The sequence below is a fragment of the Bufo bufo genome, chromosome 7 (genome assembly GCF_905171765.1).
Source record: "Bufo bufo chromosome 7, aBufBuf1.1, whole genome shotgun sequence".
NCBI lineage: Eukaryota > Metazoa > Chordata > Amphibia > Anura > Bufonidae > Bufo > Bufo bufo.
The window spans coordinates 156672362-156691294 of record NC_053395.1 but is presented as its reverse complement, the minus strand read 5'-3'; the positions used below and the strand labels follow the sequence as shown (position 1 = coordinate 156691294).

General features: G+C 41.9%; 1 protein-coding gene across 2 annotated transcripts in view; it reads right to left on the bottom strand.

The window, feature by feature from the left end:
• UNC80 (unc-80 homolog, NALCN channel complex subunit) overlaps nucleotides 1–18933 on the bottom strand; it is a 198232-nt gene that overhangs the window by 34606 nt on the left and 144693 nt on the right. For both annotated transcript variants that reach the window (XM_040441035.1, XM_040441034.1), the window contains 13 exons: nucleotides 17724–17820; nucleotides 16664–16834; nucleotides 16062–16154; nucleotides 15757–15975; nucleotides 15460–15660; nucleotides 12151–12274; nucleotides 11843–11968; nucleotides 11569–11692; nucleotides 10660–10866; nucleotides 8488–8672; nucleotides 7837–8002; nucleotides 6636–6815; nucleotides 3193–3331 (listed from right to left, as the gene is read on the bottom strand). In XM_040441035.1, the coding sequence (XP_040296969.1) occupies nucleotides 3193–3331; nucleotides 6636–6815; nucleotides 7837–8002; nucleotides 8488–8672; nucleotides 10660–10866; nucleotides 11569–11692; nucleotides 11843–11968; nucleotides 12151–12274; nucleotides 15460–15660; nucleotides 15757–15975; nucleotides 16062–16154; nucleotides 16664–16834; nucleotides 17724–17820 (2032 nt within the window). The remainder of the gene's footprint in view (nucleotides 1–3192; nucleotides 3332–6635; nucleotides 6816–7836; nucleotides 8003–8487; nucleotides 8673–10659; nucleotides 10867–11568; nucleotides 11693–11842; nucleotides 11969–12150; nucleotides 12275–15459; nucleotides 15661–15756; nucleotides 15976–16061; nucleotides 16155–16663; nucleotides 16835–17723; nucleotides 17821–18933) is intronic.

Sequence of the window (18933 nt, the reverse complement as noted above, 5' to 3'; positions counted from 1 at the left end):
AATATATATATATATATTTTCTTTTTGTTCATGATAATGCAAACGGATCCGTTTTGACTTTACATTGAAAGTCAATGGGGGACGGATCCGTTTGAAAATTGAGCCATATTGTGTCAACTTCAAACGGATCCGTCCCCATTGACTTACATTGTAAGTCTGGACGGATCCGTTTGCTTCCGCACGGCCAGGCGGACACCCGAACGCTGCAAGCTACGTTCAGGGGTCCGCCTACTGAGCGGAGCAGAGGACAAACGGTGCCAGACTGATGCATTCTGAGCGGATCCGCATCCACTCAGAATGCATTAGGGCTGGACGGATCCGTTCGGGGCCGCTTGTGAGAGCCTTCAAACGGAACTCACAAGCGGAGCCCCGAACGCTAGTGTGAAAGTAGCCTTAACAGAAAGACTTTGTAATGATTACTAATAAACCAGTTCCAGCAATGTGGAGGCTAACCCAAGGCTTCCACTTTTCTGCTTCTACATGTCTACATTTTTTTAAAGAGGACCTGTCACCGCTCAGGACATGTCTGTTTTAATAATTTCATGCATTCCCCATGTAATAACAATTCTGGAGCATCTATTCTTATGGCTCTATGTTGTGTCGTCCCTTTATTATTCCTGCTAGAAGTTATGAATACATTGCTATTAGCCTTGAGTAAAGGTACAGAGGGGAGGTAACAAGTTGGGGCGTGTACCTGCACAGTCTCACTCTATCCAATCAGTGCTGCCATTTTCAGTCTGTGCAGGTACACACCCCCAACTGGTTACCTCCCCTCTGTACCCTTACTGAAGGCTGATAGCAATTCATTCATAACTTCTAGTAGAAATAATAAAGGAATGGCACAACATAGAGCCATAAGAATAGATGCTTCAGAATTGTTAGTACGCGGGGAATGGATGAAACTGTTAAAACAGACATGTCAGGAGCGGTGAAAGGTCCTCTATAACTTCCTAAGGCTACTTTCACACTTGCGTTTTTCTTTTCCGGCATAGAGTTCCGTCACAGGGGCTCTATACCGGAAAATAACTGATCAGGCATATCCCCATGCACTCTGAATGGAGAGTAATCCGTTCAGTTTGCATCAGGATGTCTTCAGTTCAGTCGTTTTGACTGATCAGGCAAAAGAGAAAACCGTAGCATGCTACGGTTTTATCTCCGGCGAAAAAAACTGAAGACTTGCCTGAATGCCGGATCCGGCATTTTTTTCCATAGGAATGTATTAGTGCCGGATCCGGCATTCAAAATACCGGAATGCCGGATCCGTCCTTCCGGTCTGCGCATGCGCAGACCTTTAAAAATGAAAAAAAAAAAAAAAACGGATCCGTTTTGCCTGATGACACCGGAAAAACGGATCCGGTATTGCAATGCATTTTTCTGACTGATCAGGCATTTTTCTGACTGATCAGGATCCTGATCAGTCTGAAAAATGCCTGATCAGTCAGAAAAAATGACATCCGTTTGCATACAGTTTGCCTGATCAGGCAGTCAGTTCAGGCAACGGAACTGCCTGCCGGAATCAAACAACGCAAGTGTGAAAGTACCCTTACCCTGAAACTGGGCATCATTCATAATAATGGGATCCAGGAGCTACAGTATTCATACTGTATTTGTCAAAGTCATCCCATTGTATGATATCATATAATTATACGTTTATGGCTTCTTTGTTTCCTCCATTAGATAGTACTTTCCTGTTTTTTGATGTAACCAGCTAAATTTTCTAAGTAATTGGTCATGCTGAAAGCGCTTCTATGATCACACATGTAACTGGTTGAGAAGGAAATTAAGACCACAACTTATTCCTAGCTCATGTTTGGCCTTAAATTGACCAAATAATCTATACGTGAATATGTATAAGTTGTTCATTATTTTAATCACCAGTATGGCTCATCACTGTGGATTCTAGAATTAAAAAGATTTTAAACATAATTGTAGGTCACTGGTCCCTATATTAATATGTTTCCTACAAACTGGAGAATTTGGAGAGATAATTGGCCAACATCTGCTGTTCAACTTGAGTTGTTCATTTTCAAAATTGGCAATACTGAAAGGGTTGTTATGATGACAGGTGTGACTGGATCCAAACAAGTATAGGGCACAACATTTTCTTAATGGGATTGTCCGGGACTCAGATATTGAGGACCTACCCTCAGGATTGTATGGCAGCTGTGCTTGGTATTGCAGCTCAATCCCATTCACCTGAATGAGGCTGAACTGCACAAATTTCATGTAACGTCACAAGCCTAGGAAGAGGCCACAGCTCTCACCCGAGCTCAGTGGCCCCTTCCAACAGCTAATCGGCCGAGGTTAGATTCCCACGATCAGATATTGATGACGTATCCTAAAGGATCGGTCATCCATATGTGAGTCGCAGGCAACCCCTTTAACTACTGCTCTGCCTATAAATCTTGACCTGGAAATTCTTAGTGAATGAGATACTCCTTGCTTTTACTGTCAGTACTAGTACTGTTATACAGTACACCAAGCTTGTGTAGGTTGCATGCATTTTTCCTTATAGATGTAGAGATGCCTATGAATCATATGATGCAAGTAGGAAAAACACTAGTTCTGCTGCTTTAATCACACAATAGTGAAAGGTCCTGGAAATCATGACCATGTTTCATGTAAATTCAATTAAAAAAAAAGCACCAAAAAGTAGAGATCAAATCAGACACAGCCAACATTTATGTGCTCCCTTTGTTCATTTATACAAAAATGGTGCTGCTATATAACATACAAAGTAGTAACCACTTTGTAACATAGGTGCCTGGTGCCGGTGGGATCTTGTCACCTCAATATGCCAGGTTTCACAATCAGCCAATTTAACAACATCTAACATTCATGGACAAAGTTAATGGAATACAGAAACAAATCTAATCAATATAACAGTGATACATGTTATTAAAACCAGCAGAAGATATTGCAGTGTGCGGCTCATCCCTGCTAACAAATAATACTGATTTTAATATCATGCTTCTCTAGGATTTACCATTGTTTGCCAGCCTATCCAATACACTGAACTACCAAGAACCTAATGGAACAGTGATGGCCTTATAGCGTCTCATATTGTTACGATTTGATGCATTGTGATAACTTATAAGCAAATAATTTTTGAGTGTATCTAAAGCATGATATGGCTAAGCTAAGTTTTATGGGCTCTTGATCACCACGTGATGGATGGACAGCACAGTTTACCTTTGGCTGGGAAGCATGCCACCCTCAGCCTGGGGGACAGACAAGCTGGATGTGTGACTTGAGAAACGTCTTCTACCAATGGCACTCAAGAGGTAAGCATCCTGTTCACTTACCACACTGGGCATGCTCACAGAGTCATCTACAATCAAACAGATTTGGTTTTACAATATAAATAGAAGTAACAGCTTAATTCTCATGCAACTGTATGGAGTCACGCTAAAGTATCCCCCACATGCTGGGAATGTCCAAGATCTTGAAGACAGATTTGCCTGTTGTACTTGAGTTAAAGAAATAATTTGTTTTTGAGGAAAATATCTCCAGTGGAGATCTCCAGGATCTTCCCGAACATAGCTAACAATGTATTCATTAGGGACTCTGAAAGACTGTCCAATAACTTACTACTTGTCTGCCCATTCTGGAGTGGCTACAGATTTAATAGGTGGCTGTGACTTTTATTTGTACTTAGGCCTATTTTACACGACCGTATGGCTTTTTCAGTGTTTTGTGGTCCGTTTTTCACGGATCCGTTGTTCCGTTTTTTGTTTCCTTTGTGTTTCAGTTTTTGTTCCGTTTTTCCGTTCCGTTTTTCCGTATGGCATATACAGTATACAGTAATTACATAGATAAAATTGGGCTGGGCATAACATTCTCAATAGATGGTTCAGCAAAAAACCGAACGGAAACGGAAGACATACGGATGCATTTCCGTATGTGTTCCGTTTTTTTTGCGGACCCATTGACTTTAATGGAGCCACAGAACATGATTTGCGGGCAATAATAGGACATGTTCTATGTTAAAACGGAACGGAAAAACGGAAATTCGGAAACGAAATGCATACGGAGTACATTCCGTTTTTTTTTGCGGAACCATTGGATACGGAACGCAAAAAACGCCCAGTAAACGGGGAAAAAAAACGACAGGGTGCAGGAGGCCTTAGGCTAGTTTCACACTAGTGCTAAAATGTTCCGGCAGAGGAACAGTCTGCCAGAGTTCATTGCATCCAACATAGCCAGAAACTGCCACAGCACCGCCAGGCATTCGGCCAGACGAAAAAACATTTGCAGCGGTATTTGTCCAGCTCGAATCCCAGCACTAATGCCAAACAGGATGCATCCACGACGGGTCCCATAGTCAATGGGCTCCGGCGGGGAAAGGTAGTATCCGGCTATGCCGGATATGATAAACTCCGGCAGGCTGTTCCTCTCCCAGAACATTTTAACGTGAAACTAGCCTTAAATCACCATATTTACAGCTGCCAGAATATACAAGGCAAACCTTCAGTATTTTGAACTGTGGGAAACACATTTGAGGGCCTGCTAAGTCATGTATAAAGAAAAGAGGAACTGAAAGCAAACAATGGACTTGTGCTTTATAGGGAATCTGTCACCAGGGCTCCCCAACCCACTGCATGCACAGACAGATAGCTGTGGTTCACTGTTTTTCTTTTATTGATCCAAGACTCCCGGGTTATGATACTTTTTCCCAATATGCAAATTAGGCCTTTGGTGCAATGAGGGTGTCACCATTGCTCTTGTTGCACACAAACGCCACTTCTTTCTATGGTCAAGCCCTCCCTTGCTGCTTTGATTTAAAGGGCGAGGCAGTGGCAAAGCAGCCGGGGAGGGGCTGACCACAGAAATGAGTGGAGCTTGTTTGAAACAAGAGCAATGGTGATGCCCTCATTGCACCAAAGCCTAATTTGCATATTAAGAAAACGTATCATTACTTGAGAACGGAGCCTCGGATCAACAAAAGAAAAGCAGGGTTTTAATCAGGTGAACCACAGCTACTTGTCTGTGCCAACAATTGGATAAGGAGGTCGTTGGTGACAGATTCCCTTAAAGGCAAACAAGTTTAAAAAAAAGTCATGCTGGCTGTTCAGATCACTCTTTATTGCAGAAGCATCTCTGATATCTTAAAGGGTATCCCAGTGTTACATAAAAATTGGGTCAGTGAGAGCAAAAACAACAAATGGTGAGTATTCACCTTTCTGTTTCCCCGTCACTAGCACATTCCTGACTACTCTCCACTTCCTCTTCTCGGCTCGTCGATGCTGGAAATGGTTTGGCCTGCCCATTCAGCCAAACTCTGGTTGCAGTGGTGACCGCCCCAGCTAGGGACCGCATAAGTGAGCAGTCAAAGCCGTTTCTGGCATGTGGAGCCTGAGAAGAGGAAGCGGAGAGGAGCCAGGGCCATGGCAGAGACTGGTAAGGAGAGCATGCACCACTTATTATTTTTTATTTCAAATTATCCCATCAGAGTGCTCCTTTAAAGTGGTTATCCAATTTCTCAACCCCCTCCCCCCGCAGTGCCGGGCCCCTCACAGGTAATATATTTACCCCGCTCCCTGTGCCGCTCCTGGTCCCCGCTGCTTCTCTTTGTACACAGATAAAAACATGCAGTGTCGGGGGAGAGCAGCCAATGGCAGACGAGGACGAGCCTCCCCAGCATCCCCCACGATGCTAGGGAGGCTCGTTCCTTGCCTGCCATTGGCTGCTCTCCCCCGACACTGCATGTTGTCATCTGTGTACAGGGAGAAGCAGCGGGGACCAGGAGCGGCACAGGGAGCGGGGTAAATATATTACCTGTGAGGGGCCCGACACTGGGGACTGGATAACCCCTTTAAGTACTTTATGTAGCTGCATTATATGTAGTTGCCTTGTACTTCAATGAGTAATAGAGTAATTGTATATTTTTGGTGTTTAGAGATTGTATAAAAGGTGACTGCATAATGTTTCTTTTATGGGGCAATTCAAGGAATAAGAAAAGTACAATTGACGTACAGCTGCTTTAAAGGCTATGGACACCTTTGTGGGATGTATTTATGTTTGCATTTTACTCTGTTTGGGCTTAAAATAATTTTTTCAATTGGTTTTTATTATACATTTTCAGCAATTTTTGTGATAGATATAGTTAAAACCCTGTCTAATGTATTTGCAAACTGTTCCTTCAGCTGACAGCTCATGTAAAGCCTTATCTCTGATCTCCTAACCCCATAAACACTTGTCTAAACCATATTTTTATCAGTTGGAGTTTAGCTAAGGAGTGTTTGTGAGCTGTCAGATCAGAAATAACGCTTCACATGAGCTGTCAGCTGAGGGAACTCAGGAGGGAGAGTCTTGAAATAAGCTGATTTTTAACCACACATATCACAAAAACAGCAGAATTTTTTTTTATAAAGACTGATTGAAAAAAATTTTTTTTGCCCAAATAGAGTAAAATGCAATTAGAAAAAAAAATGTTCCGAAGGTGTCTATAGCCTTTAAAAACTAAAAATTCAGTTCTGCATAAAACAGAGCATTTTTCAACAGAAGTGCCCCTTTACTTTTTAATTGACAAAGAGCTGGAAGTATGGAACATGTGGGCTGCATGTGACCAAAAAAATGTCAAGCATCGTCACATTGCCCGGTTATGCCCCCTTTCCCACAAACTCTATACTTACTTTCTTCTTCTTCTTCATCCGTACGACTTAGTGTGTCCTGAGAGGCTTGCTGTGAGTGCTCACTGTCTTGCTCCCAAACAGTCCCAGTGCCTGTATTGGAGCGAGACATTGTGGCCAAACTCAAGCGATAAGCTGAGGTGGAGGTGCCAACTGTGCTGATGGACGTCTTCCCTTGGTATGCTGCAAGACACAGATATACAGTAGGTTTTTGAGTGAAAAAAGTAAAGCTACTTTCACAGGCAGAGGATCTCAATACCGGGAAAAAACATTTCCGATTGGTCCTCATGTATTTTGAATGATAAGAGATCCGTTCAGGGTGCATCAGGATGTCGTCCGTTCTGACAGCATTCCGTTTTGTGACCACACACAAAACCGCTGCAAGCTGCGGTTTTGTGTCCAGTCATAAAAACGGGAAAAGAAAGGATCCGGCACTGAAAACAATGTAAGTCAATGGTGACGGATCCTTTTTTTTAGGAGCCTAAAAAAACGGATCCGTCACCCATTGACATTCAATGTATTATCTGTTTTGATTTCACACAACCGCATCCTAACGGAACGGATGCACCCTAATGTGCAAAATCAAAACGGATCCGTTAAATTCTGGTATTGAGATCCTCTGCAAGTGTGAAAGTAGCCTAAGTTAGGCTCTGGTCACACTACTGCTAGGCTCAGTTCAGTCAGGTTTTTGTTCTTTCGTGATGACATTTATAATGTCTGCTGCTCTACAACTTTCCTGTGAATAAAGAAAACCGACCAAAATAAATGCCATTGGCAGTAATGTCAAGAGAGCTTTACTTTAAACAAGTGCAGGATGTAATAAAAAAAAAGAAATCAATGCAAATAAACAAGGAGAAAAACTTTTCGATATATATGTTCTCCCTGTGTTTACATCGCTTTTCTTCTATTCCCTCCCACACAAAAAAAAAATGCTGAAAGTAAAGACTGATATGGGGAAAGTTAGGTACCGAGGCCCACCGGGGCAGGACCTGATGTGAGTAATGATGTACCCCTCTGCAGAATATGTTGGTGCTATATAAACAATGGGAAATAATTATTTTTGTGGCTGTATTTACAGCCTGTATTATTTTGCTCTATCATGGCCAATGCACCAATATGAACTTGAAAATAATAAAAATAAAATAAATAAAAAATCATTTTCTCTATTGTTCATATGAAGGAAAATACGCTGCTGTTTTCATACCTGATCCACTATGTACGGCCTCCTTAAGGATCTTCAGTTCACTATTAAATTCATTGATGAGAGAACTTTTGCACAGAGGCCGTGGGATGAAGCGTCGCTCTAGCTGGTCTGCTATGTGTTGACGTGCACTTAGCTCATCCTGGTTCTCTGCTGGTTGTGCCAACAGCTAGAGGTAAAAAGTACAATGGACATTACTAAAATGTATCATTAATTAATCGGATGAACACTCCAGCTCCACTATACAATCTACTGAAACAATTTGAGTTAAAGACTGAGATATTTCCCTGGTTGTGTGACACCAATATAGACCAGTTTCTTATGTTTTCAGTCATTTTGGAGACATATCTCACAGGATTGTGGGGGTGTGCTTTAGCCTATATGGATTTATGTATGCATGTATGAGTATCAGCGATACATTTACTTATGGAGGGATGAGGTCCATAATTGCATATATACAGTAGGTGAGTTGAGTTCTTCATTGTATTACTGCACAAAGATACTGCAACACAAGGTATAATGTGATTCTTATAATATCTGTATGCTGCTTTATTGCCTCTTCTATAAGATTATTCCACTTATTTAGCCTAATTTTCCAGTATTCAGAAACCTTGGCATTTCATGAATTTTAGAATTCAGAAAAAGAAAACTAACCTTACACTGGATGAAGGGTCTCAAGAGTACAAATATTGGGATCCTTGTTCTTACAATGAAGTCCAAGAAGTCCCATAGAGCTAAACCACCAACTTTCCTGAGGGCCATCTCTTTCACTTGTAGGCTAAGCTGATACCATTCACTTCCCAGTTGCCTTTCAAAACAGACCAGAATAACCTTCAGAGCTGGAAAATAAGGACATAAAGTAAAGATGGATAATGATATAACAAAGATAAAATTATGGAAATGGCTCCTCTTGCGATTACAGTTACTTTTAATGAAATGCTAAGTCCAAGAAAAATAGGTCTAAAAATACAACAAAACATACAGCACCGACCCATGTAAGTTTTTTTTTGCGTCCGCCAGAGGCCACTATATATCTTCTGTACTTGCATCCGTTACTTTTGAGTAATAATAAACAGACTACAGTGTCTAAGTTCCTGTAGTCTGTTCCTGAAGTCCAAGTGTCCAAATTCATGTAGTCCGTATGTCTCGGTTCATGAAATCTGTTCATCTGCCAGTGCTCTATGTTGTGCCTGTGTCTCTGGTGTGCTCATTAGATCTCAGTAGATCAGCTGCCAAGTACATTGGGACCATCCTAGGAGGTTAAAGGGTGAATACTGGGGAGGAGCCACAATAATGCCCTTATGATTTTGTCCAACATCAGATCGGTTAATAGTACAGGTTCCCAAGTGAGTCCTCAGAAAAACTGCCCGAGACCTGATACTGCAGGCAGTTTGAAAGAAACAACTGTAGATCTCCTGATGGGTAGGAGCAGAATATATACTGCCTGTCCAAAAAAAAAGTTGCCACCTGGATTTAACTAAGCAAATAGTTATGAGCCTTCTATTGGATAATTACTGCATGGGCGATTATCTTTCAGCTGGCAATAAGTTATTTAACCCCAACTGGTGCAATGAGTTGCTTCTCATTTCTTAAACAACCATGTCGAAAGACACATCTCGTGGTCGTGAAAAATTTTTTAGTCTGTTTGAGAAGGGTCAAATCATTGGCATGCATCAAGCAGAGAAAACCATCTAAGGAGATTGCAGAAACTACTAAAATTGGGTTAAGAACTGTCCAACACATTATTAAAAACTGGAGGGATAGTGGGGGCCCATCATATTCGAGGAAGAAATGTGGCCTGAAAAAAATCCTGAATGATCGTGATCGGCGATCACTTAAACGTTTTGTAAAATCAAATCAAAGAAAAACAACAGTAGAACTCAGGGCTATGTTTAATAGTGCATTTCCACATGCACAATGTGAGGGGAACTCAAGAGATTGGGACTGAACAGCTGTGTAGCCGTAAGAAAACCACTAATCAGTGAGGTAAACCAGATAAAAAGGCTTCAATTTACTAGGGAGCATAAAGATTGGACTCTGGAGCAATGGAAGAAGGTCACGTGGTCTGATGAGTCCAGATTTACCCTGTTCCAGAGTGATAGGCGCATCAGGGTAAGAAGAGAGGCCGATGAAGTGATGCACCCATCATGCCTAGCGCCTACTGTACAAGCCTGTGTGGGCAGTGCTATGATCTGGGGTTGCTGCAGTTGGTCAGGTCTAGGTTCAGCAACAGTATGTGCTCCAAGAATGAGGTCAGCTGACTACCTGAACATACTGAATGACCAGGTTATTCCATCAATGGATTTTTTCTTCCCTGGTGGCACGGCCATATTCCAAGATGACAATGCCAGGATTCATCGGGCTCAAATTGTGAAAGAGTGGTTCAGGGAGCATGAGACATCATTTTCACACATGGATTGGCCACCACAGTGTCCAGACCTTAACCCCATTGAGAATCTATTTTTTTTTTGGTGGCGACTTTTTTTTTGGACAGGCAGTGTATTATACTTAAGGGCTGGGGTGGGCATCTCCAAAAGATGGATTATAATTTGTTGCCTAATCCTCTGTTTCCCATAGTACCATATTCAGAAAATTGAAATAAGAGATTTACTTATAGGTACGTTTATGTGCAAGAGATTGTAAACTTGTTCAATGTCAGCAAATGTGAATTAAAATACAGGAGGTTTTATTGAGCTACACTGAATATTAAAAGGGAACACATGATAAAGTAACATTTATCCTAGTCATAATTGCAAGAAATAAGGATGCAGGGGACCCAGGAGTCTCTGGAGCCACTGGTTGGGAACACAGCTTTAACCATCTTACCAAGATAGGCAGCTTGACTTGTGGAGTCAGCAAGCCCTTCTCTGCGCAGGTCTTTCCCAGCATCTCCTGGGGTGGAGCAGTGAGCTGGTGAGCTTTCCAGCATAAAGTTCTTACTGCGGGAAGTACTGATAATACGTGGGGGAAGAAGAATGTTTATCACAGTCTGCAACAGCAAGAACACTTCAGGCTGCTCCAACCAGGGACTATCTGTTGCAAAACAAGAAAGGGGAAGAGTTGAGATGGACATGAATGTGGACTATAGCTTGAACGTAAAGTATGATAGAAGTGGAGTTGCTATTCATCTCTTAATGTGGCCATACACATTAGACTAAGGTTGGCCAACAATATTTGGGAAGTGTTCATGAATATATTTATTTATAAGGTTGGCCAACAATCTAATGTTTATTATATTTTTTGCTGATGTTCGTTCTGCCTATGTCGGTGAAGAAAATTTCTGCATGTTGAAGTTCAACATTTCTGATCTTTTGTTTTCAAAGCAGGTAAGTTGTTAACAAAGCCGTCATTGGCTTATTTCCCTCTATCCATTCACAACACATGAATGCTGAACCACGCCGAGTGTACATGTGTATGGGGAGGTCGTGAGAAATATCTGTTGGGTGAAGAGCGTTTCACCATCAGTTACTAAATGTGTATGGCCTCCATTAGGCTGGTTTCACACTAGCGTTCGGGAAATCCGGCAGGCTGTTATGGAAGAGAACAGCCTGACGGGTCTCTCTGGATCTGGCATTGCTAGAAGCTACATGAGGGACGGCATTCATGTAGCTTCCGGCAACGTCGGATCCAGAAAGACCGTTAGGCCGTTCCCTGCCATAACAGCCTGAAACTAGTCTTAGTCTGTTATGCGAGCATTTATTTTGCTTTATGCGATGATTTTAATATAATTCAAACCTTTGCTTCCTGATCCAACTGTTAGCACGAAGGGAATGAGCAGGTTTAGTAACATCCCTTCTCTTCTCTCCAGGTTAGTGAAAGGTGAAATCACATGGCTCAGAGGGAAGTCATCTTTTAATGCCTACATGTCAAAAGAAAACCATGGACAAAACTTAAATGACTATGTTTATTGTAAATTGTGTGTATGTCCTTATGGCTAAAAACAATGGTTTGTTTTAGGATAGGATGTACAATGTCTACACAACAATACAAAATTAAATGCTTGTCCAACCTGTATCTGCAGGGCCACCAGCCTGACAACTGCTGTGCTAAAGGGCAGAGGAGGGGAGAGATATGGGCTGAGATGGAGAAGGGGTAATCCATCAGCAACACTAGAGGGCCCCACTACACCCATAACCTGCAACATAAACAAGGCAGAAAGTAATGAAATACAGGAGAAAACTCAAATATGAGACAGCACATATCTGGTTACTTCCTCACACGAAGCTCCATGTAGCATGCAGGATTTAAGCACAGACATGGGGGTCAGACAGCAACGTGGCAACAGACCAGAAGACCCCATGGTTCCATCTTACTCACCAGATTCACACAAACATTGATCAGAGACCTAAGGTGAGGCAGGAAGGAAATGATGGGCTGCCTCTGAAGTGTCAAACAAACCCCTTCTATCAAATTGCTGGCAGGTTCCCACTCAACCTGTCGCCTGTAATACAACGGGAAGCAAGGTTAGAGAAAAATCTAAGTTAAAAGGAAATTACGGATTTTAAATGGTGATCCGATCTCTTACATACATCTTCCATGGTCATAATGTGTTAAAACCTATTTGCATCAAAGAAATTTCAAAATTATATCAACATTCACCGACTTATTACTACTGATATATTATACCATGACCGGGATGAATTCCTTCAGAGACAGACTTTGACACAACCAGAAATAGAAAAAAAAAACGGACAAAAGGTCTAATAGAAACAGTTGCAAATCTTCTGCGCCAATAGACTGCTTTATGGTAGTCACATGGACCACAGACACAATGTTCTGTAGGAGACCTCGTTGACTTTTGTGTGCGAGAGTTTTCTAGGCATGCTCGTGACTTGTGCAAAGGTCATTGTACAAGGAAGGAGTAGATAAGCTTTCCCAATAAGCTTTGTCATTGTAATCCTGCCTGTGATGATAATGAGATGACTGTCTAAAAGTGATCTGTACAGACGAAGAAGTGGCACCTATTATTAGAGTTAGCAGCCAGTGCAAAAACTGCAGGATTTTTTTCCCTTTAATATAGATAGTGACATGGAAAATTAAGAATAACATCATAGTAACATAGTTTATAAGGCTGAAAAAAGACATCTGTCCATCCAGTTCAGCCTGTTATCCTGCAAGTTGATCAAGAGGAAGGCAAAATGATTTGAAGATATGTTTTACATTCAGAGATCTAGATATCTTTTACATTCAGGGATCTAAAAATTCCCTTTATCTTTTTATGTAAAGATGTAAAGAGAAATGCTGTTCAAGAGTGAGTCTGTGCTTAAAGGGAACCTGTCATGTGGATATTTGATTATAATCTAACTAATTATATACAATCATTAACTACTAAAAAGTACCTTAGATGTATTCACTTACTGGTGTGACAGATGGTTACCTCATAATATACACACAAAGATGCCGCATGCTAATGAGCTGATTTGAGTCCAGCGTGATGTCATTGAGTCCAGCGTATATTTAATTCAGAGCTATAGCCACTCCCCTGCCCACCTGCTGCTGATTTATATGGACAATAACTGTCATTCAGCAGCAGGTGGGCGGGGAGAATCAGGAGCTTATGAATATTCATGACTCATCATTATCAGCTGGAGCTTTTCAATACAAGATGTTGGCAGATTGACTGGGTCAATTAAAGAAAGTGACCCAGCATTTTACTAAGAGAATCAGTCACTTATTTATGTTGCCCTTAGTTAGGACACCATAAAACTGGTGACAGGTTCCCTTTAAGGCCTCCTGCACACGAACGTCTGCGCTCCGTGGCCGTATTGCGGATCCGCAATACATGGGCGCCGTTCCGTGGGCATTCCGCATCACGGATGCGGACCCATTCACTTGAATGGGTCCGCAAATCCGGAGATGCGGAATGGTGCGGAACGGAACCCTACGGAAGCACTACGGAGTGCTTCCGTGGAGTTTCGTCCTGTACTTCCGTTCCGCAAAAAGATAGAACATGTCCTATCTTTTTGGAGAACGGGCGGATCGCGGACTCATTAAAGTAAATGGGTCCGCGATACGCCTCAGCTGCCCCACGGTCGGTGTTCATTCGTGTGCAGGAGGCCTTAAAGAGAAGTATGTTCTAGTAAAACAGCTAATGATGATCAGAAAGTGGTTGTTTCCAAATACACTTGTACACTCTACTCCACCCAAACAGGAACTTGCTTAAAGTTATGGTCCAGAGAACAACAGGCATACTGTTAAAAAATGCACACACTTGCTGCACAAGAGGTACAGCTAAATACACATCATTATTATATTCATTTATGTTTCTGCCAAATTTCCTTGAAGAGTAAATCTAGTCAAAAATATCTACTGATCTGTCATAAATCTATGTGAAAAGATCACAATGGTGAAGACTTTGATCTTGGACTTCCACTGATTTCCAGTACTAATTAGCATGAGAGCATAATGTCCCGATGCTTTGCTCAGTCATTTCTGTTTCTGAAATTACAGTGACATCACTGCCACTGATTTGAATGGACCTTGCTTAGAATTTTGTATCAGATTTTGAGCACCAGAAATTAGTACAACAGTGGATTGAGCTTTCTATACGCCTTTGGGCCCAGATGAGACGGCTATGACTGCCATAAATATCTTATAGTTCAGGGGTCAGCAACCTTCGGCAATCCCAGCTGCTGTGAAACTACAACTCCCAGCATGCACACTCTCTCAGCTGATCCTGTAATTCCCATAGAAGTGAAGGAAGCATTCTGGGAGTTGTAGTTTCAGAACAGCTGGAGTGACAAAGGTTACTTATCCCTGTTATAGATGGGAAAGAAAGAAGAAATTCTGCAACTTGAGTTTCAAAACTTCTTTTTATTCAATGAGATGCATTTTTTCAATAAAAACAACACGTTTCGGGGAATTAGGATCCCCTTCCTCACGTTAAACAAATAGATGTGTTTAACCTGAGGAAGGGGATACTAATTCCCCGAAACCCGTTGTTTTTATTGAAAATCCATCTCATTGAATAAAAAGAAGTTTTGAAACTCAAGTTGCCTTGATCGGGGTTTGGAGCGCCAAAAGCAGAATTTCTTCTTTCTTTTACGTAACGGCCAGTAAAGAGGGACTGGACAACCTTCTACATTGGATCCTTATCCTGCGGCCGCACACCCGAAGGCACCTGTTTTCTTCATTTGATATGACTACAGTAGAGTTGTGCCTACTATAACACAACTGCAAAAGGTGAGCCTCTAATCACTAAGTACGTTTTGTCCTTTTGAAAAGCTAGGACGTAGTACCCTATTGTGCGCTATTTTCTTGAGCCTTAGGCACGTCCACTCCGCATTGAATGTTATAGATGGAGGCCAGGATAAAAGTGGTCCTGTGATGTTGCTATCCACTAGTTGGGTCAGAGCATAGTCTAGGAGTTGGTTGGTGGCATTCATAAATGAGATGAGAACCTGAGGAGGGCAACTTGTGAAGCTATTTTACCCAATGCATGTAGTCATTTTTTTACCTACCTGATATTTTGATATTTTTTTAACTCATTTCCTCTGCTATTGCCCAAAGAAACCACCACAACTTGGTTGTGGCCAGTAGCAGAGGAAAGTAAATTGTATTTCATGCCCTTACTTCAAGGTTTGCAACATCAGAAACTCAAGCCACGTTTCTGTAGCATCTGCTCACCTTAAAGTTGGCATTTTGTGTATTTTATTAAACATACGATCCAGCCTTTTTAAGATAAGGATAAGGGCTGGTCGCACTGCCTCTGCTGACCAGTCCGTGATGGGAAGCATCTCCATGATGTAACGCTTCAGGCCTCTGCTCTCCATAGTCTGTGTGTCATAAGGCGCCAGCTTCAAGAGTGAATGGGCTATCTCTGCTAACCTATAAAAACATGACATGAAAAACATTATCATTTAGTTTCACTGTGTAAGAAAGAAAAGAATGTACTTGTGTTTTGTTATTCAGTAAAGCATGTACCTCATGTGTGACTTGACATCTAGCAGTTCCAGTGAGATGACTCGTGGTTCTCCAGCTAGGTTTTGAAGAATTTTTAACCTAGGGCCACAATGTTTGTAAAACTCGGTGCAGATATTAAGAAGAGACTCTCGTGGTCTCCGAAACTCTTCCCGTGCGATTCTTTCATCCAGTTCTTCCCTGGGCATCCCTTGACCTTCTTCCAGGAGGTGAAGGTTATCTCTGAAGAATAGTAAGTTATTAAATACATTTTCTCATGTGATACAAGTAACTTATATTGAGAAACTATGCACAATTTAAGGTCTCACCTCAAGTTGACTCCAGCTGACATTGTGTGATTTGCTGTTGTTGCACCTTTGTGGCCCTGGTCACCTCGACTCATTTGAGGAGCAGTCATGGGCCTAAAATCAAAACAATACATCATTTAAACCAACTTTCTAAATTACTAATCCATTGCTTATAATTGGTAATGCACTAAATAAGAGTTTTCAGTCCTGGTATCGACCATTATACAATTGAGGTATGCTGCCACATTTTTTTTTATTTAAAAGGGTTCTCTGGGATCAAATCCAACTCTCAAAGCACTTTGTGGGAGATTTATCAAAACTGATGTAAAGGAAAGCTGTCTTTCATGTTTCAGAGCTCCCTTGTTAAATGAAAGGATCTATATGGTTTGTTGCTATGGGAAATTAAGTCAGTTTTCCTTTGCATCAGTTTTGATAAATCTTTTTGTTCTTCCTAGAGATAAACCACCACAAGAAGTGTCTGGCAGTGACCCTCTCCCTACTGAAAGCACATACACACTTGGCCGAACCGAACTTCATGGATATGGATATGAGTCGGGAGAGCTCAACCAAACAAGCCTTCATATTGAAGGTGAATGGGCACCTTCAGTAGTTCTCTATTTCACCTTGTCAATGCTTCTACACTGTACAGGAGGGCCTGCAGAGACGTGGCCAGAGCAGCAGTGGCAGCAATTTCTTCTCGTGCAGCTGAAACAGTCTCCAACTGGGATGTCTGGTGTTTTAGCTTCTGCAGATAGCAAGGAACCAGTGCTTCCAACACCATCAACATCTGGAGGCTGAGCGATAGACATGACAAGAACAATGTTAGCTGGCAATTAATGAAATAATGTCTGTTTCATCATGTGCATACATTATCAGGCACACATTAGTGCTATCTGCATGTAACATTGCTTCAGGTAACTCTCAAATAAAATACAGTATTAGCCCCTACAGCAGGTAGTGAGGCTGCCATAGCAAGTAATGAGACAATAAGGGCCCTTGCACACGACTGTATTTTTGGTCATTCCACATTTTTTGCGGATAGGATCCGGACCCATTCATTTCAATGGAGCTGCAAAAAATGCAGACAGCACACTGTGTGCTGTCCGCATCTGTAAGTCCATTCCGCTGTCCCATAAAATAAAAATAGAACACGTCCTATTTTTGTCTGTTTGCATTTTTAACATAGGGTTGGACATATGGAACAGGAAAACGTGGGACGCATATGGCCAGTAACATGTATTGCAGATCCGCCATTTGGAGGCCGCAAAATGGATATGGTTGTGTGCATGAGGTTCCAACCATTGGGGTATCACTTTAATATGTTGTTGCTTGGTCATAAAACTTCTGCCCATTGTGCATAGAAATCCATTCGCTATAAAACAAGACTGGCAACGAAAGCAAATACAAATATATACTCGATAATAACAAGAAAAAAATACAAAAAGTGTCATAGAAACCAAACATATTACTGTGGTGCAGCATAGAAACAAACGTATTTGGTAGACAATTCTGTTCATATTTAGTATATTGGGCAGACTAGATGGGCCAAATGGTTCTTATCTGCCGACACATTCTATGTTTCTATGTTTCTATATCTATTTTCTTTCTATAATGTTCTATCTGTTTGACAACAGTTATTGACTTCTTTCAAATTGAGAAAAACCTCTAATAAGAATAAGTTACCTGCGGAATGACTCTGGAGCATACGCTACCACGGTCACACATAGCTTGATGCATTCACTAATGGAGAAAGCCATGTCTTCATTGCCATAGCAAAAATCTGCAAGAAAAATCACCAATTATTACCAATTAAGGGCTCATGCACACGGCCGTTGTGCGGCCATTCCGTGCATTGGGGACCGCAATTTGCAGTCCCCAATGCAAGGGCAACATCCTTGCGGCAGCTTGGACGATTGAGACCCATTCAACTTCAATGGGTCCGTGATCCGTCCTCACCGTAAAAAAATAGAACATGTCCTACTTTTTTGCGGTGTGGAGGCACGGACAGAAACACCACGGAAGCACTCTATAGTGCTTCTGTGGGCATCCGATCCGTGCTTCCATTCAAGTGAATGGGTCCGCATCCGCGATGAGGGGTGCATATGGCCGTGTATTGCGGACCCGCTATATGTGGGCCGCAATATGGCAATGGCCATGTGCGTGCGGCCTAAAATTACGTACATTTATCACTGTAATTAAAATCATACATTTACATGAACATATATAATTTGAACCACCTAATTTCTAGGAACGGAGGCAAATGTTGAAACTCCTGTGCCATGATGCAAAATCTTTAATATCGCCCCCTCCTTCCCCCACCTACCAAGAGCTATTTAAATACTGTTTTCTTTTTATATGGAAGGTAAGAGAAAAGAGGCAGCACCTCCTGTGGAGGACTACAAGGATATTACAAGACCAGTATTTTTAGGTAAGTATCCTATTCAACTTGTATGGTTGTTGGAACCACAACTTATAGAGCTCAATTTCCAAACGAGCATCTCGGTGGGGGCTCCTGATTGCAGCCACAGTCCTGTACCGGCAGATCTCAGCAGCAGACCACTGGGCGAATCCAGGTAGGTTAGTAACAAAAGCAGAATTTGTTTAGTGGCGATGTGACAAGAGCAATTCTATGGATTTCTCAAAAATGCCGAGATGTGAAGGATATGTTTTCTTTTATACTGATGATGGGTCATCAGTATCTGATCGGTGGGGGTTCGACACCCAGGACCCCCGTCGATCAGCTGTTTGAGAAGGCAACAGAGGTATCAGCAGCGCCACGGCTTCCTCTCTGTTCACCAAGCACAGCACCATTGTCCATCGTATAGCAGCTGTGGTTGGTATCGCAGCTCAGCCCCATTCACTTTAATGGAGCTGCGCCTGAGCCATGTGACCG